The following is a 14,933-nucleotide window of genomic DNA, read 5'->3' on the forward strand; positions in this document are numbered from 1 at the left end:
TCAATACATTGCTCTCTATCTGGAACTTGCCTAAAAATATATAAGGAATTAGTTTATAATTTAATGAAACTTTGTATTACCTACGAATTTTCTTCCATCTTCTGTATTTAACTTCAAATTGAACTTTTCAAATTAAAAAATGTTTTAAATAATTTTTGTGTTTGGTCAGAAAACAGCTGATCAGAAAATGGCTGAGTTGCAAAATCTTACTGAATAAAATTCTTTCAGTAAACTCCAGCAACAGTTCGTCTTCGGACGGCTCACAAGAAGGACGTGATCTAAAAAGTTTAAGAAAGCATTATACGCCCACGGGCTTAAAAATAGATTTTTTACAAAATGGCGGTTGTTAAGCGTTCGCTTAACTAACACGTGTTTTTTCGAATACAGATAACCTATAAAACATATAGGCGTGGTTTTTTAAATATTTTTTACCTGCTCTAAACATTAACGACCTAGCGGAACCCTCCCGATTGCTTGTTGTGGCGTTATCTGGAAATTGGCCAAGTTTCAACTTTCAAAAACCAAAAAAAAAAAAAAAAAAAATAAACTCCAGCAACTTTGTTGTTGTTCAACTGTCAAACTTGCTCTCTCACTTGACTCTCTTTGACATTTCGTAACAATTGTTACCAAATATCGAGTTAACAGACAGAGCTATTAATGTGAGGAAATATCTAAACACCCCAGCAGCTTTGCAATCTCAACAATTTCTATATTATTCTCAACACGTTTCACACATTTCCATTACAACCTTTTATAATTTCGCAAACGTTTTTTAATAGTTTTAGAAAAACACTTTTAATAAATTGCCGCCATAAATGGTTTGTTTTTGTTGTTGCAGTTAAAATTTTCCATGTCATTTTATTTTCGCAAAAAAAAACAATCGCCATTAGTTGGAGCTTTGTGAGTAATATGCGACAAATGATTTCCTTTGTCACACAATTCAAATTCAGTCAACTAAATAATAAAGAAAACAAAACATTGGTTTATTATTGCAAATTAATTAACTAGAAATTATAACCATTTTGGGCAACAAAAAATCGTATTCAAGTGAATCAAGAACATTTATTTAGCAATTCCTAAAACACGACATTACAAATTTATTATGACACAACAATTAGTCATTGGCGCTTCGAAAAACATCTGGTTACTATAGAATGGGGTAAGGGAGAACATTTTTGTTGGAGTTGGACCCCTATCGTCCAGGATCGTAATTACCATACATATTATCCTGAAAAGAGAATAAAACAAATGTTTGGCTACATGTGACTCGTTTATTTTGAAAGTGGCTTAAGTCCCTTTTAGGTTCTGATACAAATCTTGGATTTCTAGAAAAGTATACAAAACATATTACGTTAAGAAAAAATTGACTTAAACCACTTTCAAAATAAACAACTCATGTATACACTGCACTACGTTATATACATTATCCTGCAAAATAGAATTCCTAGCATTACCCGTTAGTACAATGATGGCACAATAAGTGTACTTGTAATCAAGCTAACGGTTCTACAAGAATGTTGCATATTTGTCCTAGAAAGCATAATTTCATTACTAAACCAGTAAGAAAAGTAGTAAAGTCGGACGTGGCCGACTATATGATAGCCTTTACCACCTTTGATCAGCGTAAAATTCTATGACGATTTAAGCATGTCCGTCTGGCTATTGTAATCACTATAGCTTCTAAATGAATTGAGATAGATCGCCAAAATTTTACATAGAGTTCGAAAATATATATCGGTCCACGTTTAGGCATAGCTCCCATATAAGGGTACCCCCCACTAAATATCATAAGTTTCGGTCCACTTTTTCTGGTAAAATTGCTATAAATTGGACGAAAATATATATGGGAAATATATCTAAATCTGAACCGATTTTATTACAAATTGACACACGTTAAGCTATCCTAACTTCAGTACTTCGTGCAAAATTTGGTGCCAATCGCCCTAAATTTGACTCTTTGGTGCACCAATTTCAATAGGGTTTGTCCTGGGGGCAAATAAATGATCTGTGCCAAATTTTATCATATTCGGATAATAAATGCTACCTGCATTTTGTTTACAATTTAACATGGACAGACAGACGACAGTCCATGTTAAAATCGACTCAGAACTTGATTCTATGCATATTATCAAAAGAAAACATATATCTCGTTTCCTTTTGCCTGCTACAAACATATGCACAAAGACATAATACCACAGTGTGGTAAAGGGTATAAAAAGAAAAAATGGCGCCAAGTTCGGTCGGCCCAAACGTTTAATGCCCTCCACCAGTCACTTACTTTGTCAAATGCCAGGAGTCTGAAACTACCAAAATATGACCATTAATAGAACATTTTTGCCAGCAAGTCTAGAACCGAACTTTGTTCTTTCAAAAAGCTATAGATTTCAGATCAATAAGTAACCCAAAATATCCTACCCATGGAACGGATGACATCTCAATGCTTATACATCTTCGATCCAACTTCTATTGAATATATAGCGACTATATGCGTCATCACAGTTTGGTACAGTAATCTCCACAATCATGTCGTCTGGAGTAGACAGCGATAAAGTAAGCATCTTTCCACTCAACCAACAACCTCCAATTGTTGTTGTAGCATTTTAATATGTATTTATTCTTTCTGTTTGATTCATCTAGGTTCTGTACTTGTGTCCAAATTAGTAAAGGCAGCTACTTTCACTGGCTGCAGCCTCAGATCTTCTGCAGTAAGTTGGTAGGGGACTTGAGGACGTTTCAACTTATCGGAGATAGCTGTGGTTTACGCGAATGATTTGAACATGCTATCGAATGTAACCCCGAAGATTTTGGCGTAGCTGATGGTTGGAATTGTAGGCAAGTTTAAAGTTTCCTTAATGCAAAAGAACGCGGTCAGTATAATACCTTATGTTTGTATGCATTAATTACCTTATTATATTAGTACACCAAATATCTTAAAAAATAAAATTCCATATTAAAAAAGTTATTATTTTAAATGCTTACAGTTGTATTTTGTATTTTCTTTTGTAAACTTCAAAAATATATAAGTTATATATATGTATAAAAAACGGTGGTAAAAAATTGTATTTTAAGTAAAAATGTAATGTTTTGTTTATGTAAAATGATTTTAAAATGCATTGCAATAATAATAATAAAATAAACAATTTATATATTGTTAATTTTTCAGCACTTTTTTGAGTATTCTTAAGACAAAACAATTCGTTAATTGTTTTTCTGAAAGGCACATAGAGATTTACAAAATTGATTTTCGAGGATACAATATCTTACTTTCTGTCTGAGTAAAGCATAAAAATATTACCCCTATGTAATAATTTCGTTTGTAAATATAAAGCATTTTTTATAAAAATTTGTAAATAAAAAAAAAATTTTTTTTTTTTTTTTGTAAATTAAAGAATACAATTTTTGTTTACGGAAGACGTAAGATCGTATAATAAAAATTAGAGATTCTAGATTCTATATATAAATGTATGTACGATGTATAGTTAAGTAGTAATGAAAGGCAAATGAATGAATATATATGTATAGATTTGATTTTCTGTATATAAATGTATGTGTGTTTGTATGATGGTCTTATACTGCTACTGTTTTCTTTTTTCGTTTAACTTTTAATAATACGTAAGTGGTTTCAAATCATTTTGAAACACAGATCTTCTTCGAAAAGTGAAGTAAGCGATGAGTTCATGTCATTAATGACCATATTATTATTGGTGGGATAAGTACAGCTTGTAATGTTGGTTTGGCTTGTGACCATGGGTACGCCGGCTGTGGTTCCAGCTGCCGCATTTGCTGGATTATTGAAGTCATCGCAATACAAGGCTGCCTCATTGGGTCCTTCCTTGTTGCTGCTGCTGGACTTCAACCAACTCTGGCAATTTTGTACATATTCCAAGGTACGTTGATAGGATTCAGTCATCATGGAACCACCACTGGAACCATTGTTATTATTGGAATATGATGGGGTGGTATTGCTCTCATTGAAGGTAGTCGAAGAAATACTGGTGTATTGATTGTAGGCATTTGTGTTGCCCGCCGGATGATTGCTGTTACCAACTATTGCAGGTGACATTTGGGATTGTGATATATCGTTGCATTGTATTTCATGTGGTACACCAACGGTTACAGATGCTGCTGCCGCTGGGTTATTAGTTTCCACACCAGGTGTACTTAAGCGCCAATCCACCAAACTTGTCATGGAACTATCAACTGGATCAACATTGTTGGATGGCAACGCTTGTTGAGAGGGTGTTGGTGTTTGGGCTGCACAATTACTTTGGGCAGCTCCACCTGGCATCTGTCCCGAACAGCTATCCCGTTTTGTTTGATTCATATTGTTCATTTGATGGTACTGCTGATAATAGTTATTGGCACAATCGTAATATTGAGGATACCGCATATAGTGTTCATACGAATAGATATCGTAATTATTGCGTTGATTCGTGACGTGTGTATTGGAGGATGATGGTGGGGGATTTGCAGGCGGTGGCATCATTGCACTACTTTGCATTTGTTGCATAAAACGATTTTGATTGGTATTAAAACCGCCACCCATAGTGGTCTCCGTGTTATTGTTGCGGCGTTCCTGTTCCTGCTGATGATGATGATTGGCCACTTGATTTAGGTATTGCAACATTTCATCCGGTAGGACTAGTAATTTATTTTCAATCAACTCATCTTCATCGACCTCATCTAGGTTAATCTTTTCATTGGGGTGATGATCCAAGGAGACTTCCATCAATTCTCTTGCCTCGGCAGAACGTGACTTGCTCACCTGCTCAATGGCTTTGACCAACTGACTGGCCAATAGGGAATATGTAAAGGTAGAGGGGCATGACATTATCAATTTCAAAGGTTTGCGATTCGTTTCCGAGAAACGTCTATCCAACAGGCGATTCTTCTCTGGCAATCCCGATGAGAAACGTAAAATGTTCGGTATAGAATAACGACCATTTTGGCGTAGCTGCCTTAGATAGGTGGACGAAAGCAAGGAACACTGTAACTGATGCAAATGCTTGGCAATCAGATGCGAAGATGGCGGTGGTGGTATATTTCCACCTTTATCCCGATTAAACACAAACGGATGGCTGTTGAGGTCATTTCGGAAATTGTTTGTGGTATTCACACCCACATTAAGAACATCAACACGTTCCTGTATGGGATTCATGGCACCAGTATTCATATTGTACATTTGACTCGAACGTCTTGAACATCCTGGTGAGATAGGATCGTACAGCGATCCACCGCCACCTGTATTAAAGGAGGAATGTGGTCGCAGGGTAGACATGGACGATTGGTGGGAACACTGGCTACTGCGACGACTGTTCATGCTGCAATAATAACTGCTGGTATTGGAATTCTGACTATCCCTACGTATGGTGGTTGGGTCCAATTCTGAGAATTGTTTAGGCCCAACACCACATGGCCCGCCAGTTGTTGTGTCATCAATATTTGTTTCCATTTTCAATTCGGTAATACGTTGATTCAATTCCCTTATGCCAATACCCATATTGGGTGAAATCATCGGCTTGGCTTGTAGACGTGGTCGTATACGTTGTGGTGAACTATCCACGGCCAATGGTGATGGACCACCTGTAACCATTGTCCTCAGCACAGGTGGCAATTCTGAAACATCAACATTATCGGCATATGTTGCCCAATAGCTTTCATCGTTTGTAACAAAGTCACTGTTACTATTGCCATAATCATAACCGCCACCACCACCCACGCCGCCCATCATTCCAGACGACCAATCATTGTCACCATCAATTTCAGCCACGGCTGCTGTACGCATCATGGGATTTTGGAAGATGGCACGTGCATGCGACTTTGGCGATGCACTCAGACTGTATTCCTTCTTAATGCTTTGACTCATTGAGCTGCTATTGCCCTGATAGTAATCACGCATATGGCCGTTCTTTTCATTAGATTTGTCTTCGCCACCACTGCTGCCGCCATTCTCATTGAAACCTTTATGTCTTTTATTGGCATAAAATTCAGCTCCATGTACACTCTTAACGTGCTTCCTCAGCGAACTGGGATCGGTATAGCGTTTCAAGCAACCGGGGGCATTGCAGATGTATGGTTTCTGGAAAAAAGGCAATGCAAAAAATACAGATGAGATGTGGTGGAGATCGAACATGTTTGAAACAATTTTAAGAGATTTTTGTATTGCAGGTTTGTCTCAAGATCTAGTGAGTTTTTATGCTCCGCATCCATAATACTTTGCGGTTTCCAACAACATTACACATTTTGTTCGCAAACATTACTCTTGAGTAGTTTCTGTTTAGTTTTTTTCACTTACCTCATTGCTGTGTGTGCGGTTTTGATGTTTTGCACGATCACTGGCATTGCTAAACGCTTTAGTGCAACCGGGATATTCACAGGTATACGGCTTTTCTCCAGTGTGTGATCTCAAGTGAGTTTTTAAGTTTTCCAAACGTGAATAGGCCTTACCGCAACCTTCAAACTAAAAAACAAAATATAAATAAAATTCCAAATGTAAGTAATTGTAAACTATTTCGTTGATTTTTCCCAAATACCCACCGTGCATTTGTGTGGTTTCTCGCCGGTATGACGACGCATATGCACCACCAACATATATTGTGCCTTAAATGGTTTTTCACCTCTGGAACAGTTTTCCCAACGGCATACAAATGTTTTCTTATTGTTTTGTATGTGATGATTGTTAATGTGCCGCACCAAATCTTCCAGATTGCCAAATTCAATTTCACAATCTTTCCAATGGCAATTGGTTTCCTCGAAATCCAATGGTTCATCTTTAAGATCGGTTGTATCGGCACTTGCACAATCATAGCCACCGGTAGTACTGCTACCACCACCACCACCGCCACTTACGCTGTGTGGTGTTACATTCGGTGATGGTTCGCTTGGAGGTTTACTGGTTGTCTTAGTTTCATGGCATTGACCAGAAAATTTTGTATAACATTTTCTTGTCTTTTTGTTTTCAACGGCTGATGCACTGTCAGCCTCCTGTAGTGTTACATCACTACATGACGAGGAAATTGGTTCCACAGCAAGACGTGGTGGCTCTTCGATATGATGCTGCAATGGACAAAAACAAAATAGAAAGAGAGATTTAAAATTAAGGCAATCATAATGGGAAACTTGCTTCATATTAAATTATATCCGGATGCAGTGAAATTGTGAGTTAGAAAAAAGTTCCAAAAATTAACTAGATTTGAAATTCTGTAATTGGTAAGATCATTAATTATCAATTTTCATTATTTTAAAAATTAGACCAATGGTCTAATTTAATATTATAAGTAGTACCGTTAAAAATTGTCTGTGTATTTGGAAAGATAATCATCCCAAGAAGGCTGGATATATTTTAAATAATTGTTTGTTCATTTTCCTACAGATCGCATATGTGACTAGATGAATTCTTTTATGTAGACACGCAACCCATTAAGAAAATAGGCTCTTCGGATCTAGGTGAACAATTTGTTGAACAATCGACCTATGTGAGATTTAGTATTTCTTTATTTCGACATGCCGCCAATATCCACCTTCTTATTGAATCCTTTTAAACAGTTTTAAAATATTAGATGCAGTTCGTCTTCGGACGGCTCACAAGGAGGACATAATTTAAAACGTATAACGCCCACGGGCTTAAATATAAAATTTTACAAAATGACGATTTGTTAAGCCTTCGCTTAACTGCCACGTGTTTATTAAATTTGACGAAATTCTTCGTATGCGAATAACATATCAAGTCTTAGCTGGCTTACGCAAAATATCAACATATTGATGAACTCAATTTTTTTTAAGATGGATCCCGGTGTGCTCCATCTCGTAGGCAATGACTTATTTATTTATTTATTCATGGTAATTTCAAAGTCCGAGGACCACATTGAAGAAATTAACAATCTACATTTTAAAATAATGTAAACACGACAATAAAAGCGGACAATAAATAGTAATCAGAACGAAAACTAGCAAAAGTAGCAGTTAGCTACAAAAGTCAAAAAAAAATATCTGTCTCAAGACTAAAATTCTACTCGAAAGTCGAGCAGAATAAAAGTACATAATTTAACATGGACTCAGAGTATACTAAACATAAGATCATGACAGAAAATAAGTACAAAAATGTTTATAAAAAAGTTACTTGAAAATTGGTATACAGAAAAATATATTAAAAATTAAATAAAATATATATAAATAATTATTATTAAATAAAAATGAAAATATAATTAATTTAGAATAAAATCTACTCAAAAATTTGCCAAAAGGCAAATCACAAAAATAAAATAAAGATTTCATTATTAGAGGGAATTCAAACGAAAATATGCATAGAGGCGGCGGCGATAAGCATAAGGCGATAGGTGGAAGTATCTCAAAGGGTGTGGCAATGTATTAAATAATCTAGCTACTCTAACATAAAATGATCGTTCCAAAATTGATGTTAGTTTAGGAATTATAAGCTGAGTATTTCTTGATGATCTGGAGAAACTAAAACGCTTATTAAAAATAAAGGGGAATTGCACCTATTAACTTTATAGAAATGCAAAATACAACGCCCTACTACAAAATCATGAAATGTACATCCAATAAAATCAAAAACATATGGTGACACATGCTCACGGACATTAAGTGAATATACAAAACGAATAATACGATTAAAGACTAACCGAACCTTCCTAAAAACACCAGTATACTTCAATACAATATAATACTATAGGCATAATTAATGCATGTGCCAATTTTTTCCTTATTTCCAACGACAAAGAAAGCTCAACACTATACCACTTTCTTAATAGAAAATTTACTTTCGACACAACAAAGCCAATACACAATTGTATCAGTTTTATATGTGGCGTGTCCATATGTTTACATTCAATACAGTTTTGTACCACATTTTGGAAAGACATCATAAATTCGCGATCAATACGAATTGAGACGACTAACGCTCTTCATCTACGATGTGTTCATACACGAAAACTATTCAGATCGGCTTGTTTTGCTTCCTGATTTTTATACAATTCACCATAAATATTTGACCTTTTCAATGCCTCACATTTTTTAACCGAATGAGCTTTAATTTGTTATTTAGGGTTCTCAAATCTTCCTATTCGTCTTTTCCTAGATTAAAAGAACCTTCTTGACATGCCTGAGTGGAGAGTTTTATCCACTCAATGATGTTTACGATAAATCTTCTCTCTGAAACAACCTAGCAGGCATTGCAACTAAAGTATGTTGCTACGCGGACATAAGGAGAATATTGCTGGGTTCATGAGGACACAAATCGCAAGGCTGCTTTGTGAATACTCCTTCTTGTCATAGAACTAGTATTCGCGGAACTAACTGGTTCCACACAGAAAGACCTGTTGCTGTTCAGATAGCAGCGTCTTGCGTGGACAACTTAAACATGCTGCACAATGACAGCATTTTGTAAGATGTGGAGGCGGTCCATATTTGACGCATAGTCAACATTACCCGAAGTTACTCTACATAGAAGGTTTCGGAATGCGTACTGACGCATATTTCGCTAATTCCATTTTAAGGACATGAATCTAATTAGTACTTTTTACCTAAGCCTTCAATTTTAGAAAAAAAAATTTTCTCCATAAACTTTCCAATAAACCCGTATGCTTCTACAAGATTACTACCTCCTACAGGGAATACCATTCTTTCCATGTGACATTTTTATTAAACTTTCAATTCTTCGCCTCTTTTTCACAAATGTTGGTTCAATATAAATGTCTCCAAATCCACACCACAAAAAATATTTCCCATCTCACATGTTTTGTGAGTTGAAACATCTTTGCATTGTTTCCAAACGTGACAACACAATTTACGCTACCTCGTTTGTGCGTCACGCAAGCACCAAAAATGTTCCCTTTTTAGGAAAAGGTTGGCAAAGGTTTCATATAAAGATTGCCAAAGCACGTTCCGAATGTTTGTATAAGGGAACATCAATTGATTGGAATTCGATAAAAAAAATATTTGATCGGCAGTTTTTTACCTGTGATGGTTTGCATTAATAATAACTCAATTTACTGGAAGGAAGGTCTTCCACAGAAACTGAGAGATTCGAGACATTATAATTTATTGATAAAGATATTATCGATTTTCTGGAATTATATATTCCACTGTATTTTTAAAATAATTAATAATAGATTTAAGGCTGTTAAACTTGTATTTATTATCATTAATGGAGATTTTATAAAATGATTTTAATAAAATATCTTTCGGTAGAAAGAGAGTGATATAGAAATATGCAGAAGAGTTTAGTAGCAAACAAATCTTTAATAATACCTCATATATATCAATATATACGGCTGGGGTTTTTCTACAAATATTATAATCCATATTTTCATTAATCAGAATCTTAATGGAGGCCATTTTTGAATTGATCTTAATATTCCTAAACATGGGGTCGATCGATAGCAAAGCAACGATATTTGGAATATGGACAGATAATAATATACTATTTATTTATCCACATGTAATTTTCTTAAATATAGACTTATTTTGCGCCTAATATTCGATTTGTCGACCACTACTCTTTAGATTTTCCCTAGGCAAGTGTTTTGGGGTTTATCCTTTACCTCATCGGTCGTCAAAACGACGGACTAAAAAGTAGACTTCATGAAACTGAATGTAATGGAGATAGTAAATTTGAATTGAATCTGTTGGCAATCCCCTCAGTTTAAGAAGCTTTTTTATTTTTTTTATTTAGTTACAATATGTCCGAGGACAATAAGCAAATGAGATAAGATATAAACAATGACAGAAATTATGTGACTTCATTAAGTTACATAACAAAAAACAAGGATTATAAATATTTTCTTTACAATAATATGTGCATATATACAAGACCTTCCAAATGCGAAATGGCAAATACAATACATATGTTATACATAGTCATCTTACTTCATTAGTGCTGTCTAGGGAGCTATAGGTTCAGTTATTTCTTATGAAATCGTTCTATCATATCTATGGACGAATCGTATGTTATTCCCCATAGCTGTGCCCCGTAGCACCAAAGAGGTTTCAATATTGCTTTATAAATTCTTAAATTGTTGTTTGGATTTAGTCGAGATCTCGGACCCAACAGCCAGTATAGTCTTTCGGCTTTGTTGTTTAATTGAGCTTTCTTATCTAGTATATGAGGCTTCCAATTCAACCGTACCTTGTTCCGGTATGATAATACCATTTAAATAACAGGAGGACAGTTTGCCGACCACAAGCTAAATTGTTCACTTTAAACTTCCCTATTCTTGTCTAGCATATAGAAGAGGTTACAGTACAGATAGTCAACTTTTTCAAGTCTCCAACCCTTTGTAACGGGAACCATTTCTTACGTTCACGTGGGCCGATCGTTGGTTTTTGTCATAGATGTATTTTGATTAACAAATTGTCATGCTTCATTATGGCATGTTGTAATATGGCATCACGTAAGAAATAAAAAAGAGGGTATTTTTTCACACTTACCACTTTTCCATTCGTTTCCTTCTCGTTAAATTCTTCTTTAACCGGTGTTGTTGCAACCGGTGGAATATCTGTTTTCGGATTCAACATTTGTTTCTGATCCATTGGAAGCATATTGTGTGTGTGTGCTGCTATTTGATGTCCCGACGACAGAGGATGTAGCAAACCGGCGCTAACCCTCAATAAATGTGCTTGCAATTGTTGTAAATGAGGTGCCATGGCTGAATGGATGGGACTAAAATTACTTGCCGATAAATGACCATAACATGCATTGGGCGGCATATTCGGCCCGGGGCACGGGCCACCCATGGCCGCAGCTAAGGAGTTCGGTGAGAAACGTATCATTGAATTTATATCGAAGGCATCGGAATACGGTGACGACGATAAGGCACGCTTGCGCGATGCTATAAAAGAATGCGAGTTAATACTCTTGTTTTTAAGGCCAAAGTTATAGCCATTGTTGGCTGCTGATAAATTAACTGCTATTGCCGGGTGTAGTTCACGGACCGAGCCCATATTGCATGATCGTAAATAATCACTGGAATTCATACTTAGTCCAGCTATGTGAAAATGTTTTTGGGAAAATTTATCTATTATTAAAACAAAAATAAATTACTTCAAAAAATATTGAATAACTTTTTAACGCCACTTACCATGTAGGGAAGCATTGGGACTTAAACACTGTAATGAGTATAAATGTTCGATATAGCCGGGAATTCTATATGCTGCCGGCATTTCATGGCACTGTAATGAATTTTGCACTTTAGCATCGGATGTAATCGCCTGCTGTTTCATTTCCGGTGATGACGAATCGCATCCAAACGATTTGGGAGGTTCTGTTGTGGGTGCAGCCGTTGTACTTGTGACCGCACTGCTATTGGGTGAATCACGGCCACCATGTTCACGATGATTACGTGTAGCGCTTGTTATCGGTGGCATACCACCAAATCCTGGTTCATTGCCATTATTGCAACAGTTCATAACTGAATATAATGGCGAGAGAAATTGTGAGGCGGCAACAGCTGCCGCTCTTCTTGATGTTAAATGTTGCAAATCGGTATACCTATAATGGGGGAGGGTGGTAGAAATTTTTGATAAAAAAAGAATTATTTAATTCGATTTATATAGATTTTGTAGTATTTATAGGAAAATAAGTTCGGTTTAAAAGTAAAAAATAATTGAAAAATATTTTAGTCGTGTTGTATGAACCATTTTATAATCGAAATTTTCATATTTGCGTAATAATGGAATTTAATGTTTGGGGTTTTTATATATTTTTGAGTTTTATATACAATATTTATTAGTAATAATTTGTTTTATTAATATAAATTTATGTTTATTAAATGTTAGTACCTAAACCATATTTCCATAATATTTTGGGGAAATATAATTGATATATTCATTGTAACAGTCAAGGGTGAGATGAGATTTTATTTGTCTACTATGTCAAAAGATTGCCCTGATTTCTAACCAGTTAAATAATCCTCGAAACGGAATTTCCCATTCAGTAAAGGACACTTCTGTTAGTCGATAAAAAAGAACACATACCATTTTATATTTTTAATTATTGGATTGCGGAATTAGAACTGATTTCCTTGATCTATCATAATTTTAATTATCGTAATTTCAATCAACGCGATCGGTTGGGATTGGATTGCAATGACATTATCCAGGACACCATGTCCGTGATTTCGTTACATTTTGTGGAGTTCCTGTGCATAGCAACATCAAAATCGACTGATTATTCTTTGATTCTATATATCTCTTCGCAAAATATAGACATTGAACATTGATTTATGTATACCCCCTCTTAAATACACTTTGCAATCGAAAATTCCCTAAATATAATTAATGGGTTTTTAAAATCTCACTAATGGCGCCATCATATAACTAGAGTAACAAATCTAAAAGTATCTAAACAGGTTTATTAAATCCAAAAATTTATTTGTTTTCCGAATGGAATATGCGTTGCTATACCCCACAACAGTGATGGTGGTGGTGTGCTACAGTTAGTTGATTTTATATTAGTTCAATTTATGACCTTTATTGAATAAAATTACCATAAATTGTTCACGTATAACAAATTTTTTATAATTATAACATATAATCGTCGAGCCTAACCAGATTCGTAATATCTTCATCAATGATGATGAGGTCTTGTGGTTTTATGTGTTTCTACACTGTTTTATGCTAATTAGTGGTAGACGTCTCAGATTATAAAAATGGAACTGAAATCGGAAGGCAGTAATCAAAGGTGGATAAAATAATAAAATATTTAACGCGTGTTTAATAGAAGCGAAAAATTGGTTGTGATTCAGACTTTTGGTGAAATTTTATTGTTTATATCACACCATTGTTTATTGATTTCTCGACATAGAACAATTGTACCATCCACACCAAAATGTGAACTGTTTTTATTTAATTTATGTTTTCTGTAATATTTTATAACAATCTGTATAATTATTTATTGATATTAATAAGGCGGAACAACAAAAACCTCACTATAATACTATTTACACAACGGACTGGAAATTTGATTTAGTGTTGTCTTATTGTTAATGAAACGCCTAAATTAGAGAAGATTTTCAGTAATTTGTATTTAAACAAGGCAGAAAAATAGGAATATCCGCCATTATTAATTTCTTTACTCTTTGGTTTCCGGTGGTTTTTAAGTTCAATATATTTTTAAGGAGGGAAGATAAGTCCGGAAATCAAAATATTAAGATTTTGGGTTAGTTTGAAGAGAAGGAGGCCTGTTATGCGGTGTAGAAAGGAAATGTTAGAAGAAACATTTTCTCTTCTTAGAAGAAACATCCCTATACTTCTTCAGTCTTCAGTATAATTTCCTATGTATTGTGTTCGAAAGTTTGTGAAAGCTAGTCAGTGGCATATAGCAAATGTTCCTACGCTTCGTTGTCGTTTCCACGACAGAGGGTTCTACGATCCGAAAAGACCCGAGTCTTACTCGGCCAACGTCTGTCATCTCAGCCCATTGTGTAAAAGCAATAGGGCTGCTACAACAACAGCAACAATGTTTCGTTGTCTTCTACGCAGGCTCTAAACCTGTTGCTTCCGACGCATCCGACAAATTAAGATGTTAGGGTCCCATCTATTTTCTACACTATAATCACTTCTTGATGAAGTGGTGAAATTGATTAGAAATCAAAATGAATTACCTACATGAGACGTTCATTGACACTCCAAACTATTGACAATGTAGAACCATCAAACCACTAAAACCTGTTATAATGTTATCGACCGTCTTCTTTCGCAGGCTTATTAGACAGGTCTGATACAGTCAGAAAATATGAATATTAAAATCAAAGATCATTCCCAAAATTGGCAGGACCGCCATGTCATGCACTAAAACAAATTTCAAAATGTTCTCGACATTCTTCGTTCGCAAAGAAAGATTTTGATTTATGTAATATACAGAACCTTTATATTAACAGGCTTTTTAGACAGGTCTGATACAGTCGGAAGAAGTA

General features: G+C 35.1%; 1 protein-coding gene across 1 annotated transcript; it reads right to left on the minus strand.

Annotated features, from left to right (window-relative positions):
* Positions 1–3,620: 3,620 nt before the first annotated feature.
* Positions 3,621–12,347, minus strand: LOC133336813 (transcriptional activator cubitus interruptus). The gene is made up of 5 exons (XM_061545092.1): positions 12,099–12,347; positions 11,449–12,035; positions 6,538–7,056; positions 6,296–6,460; positions 3,621–6,079 (listed from the first exon to the last, which is right to left on the minus strand). Exons 1-5 carry the CDS (start codon positions 12,238–12,240, stop codon positions 3,623–3,625), a joined length of 3,870 nt encoding a protein of 1,289 aa, XP_061401076.1. The 5' UTR covers positions 12,241–12,347; the 3' UTR covers positions 3,621–3,622.
* Between the last annotated feature and the right edge of the window lie 2,586 nt (positions 12,348–14,933).

Source organism: Musca vetustissima, unplaced genomic scaffold (assembly GCF_032173495.1).
Source record: "Musca vetustissima isolate MV318-11 ecotype Yass unplaced genomic scaffold, APGP_CSIRO_Mvet_v1 utg6369, whole genome shotgun sequence".
Classification (NCBI taxonomy): domain Eukaryota; kingdom Metazoa; phylum Arthropoda; class Insecta; order Diptera; family Muscidae; genus Musca; species Musca vetustissima.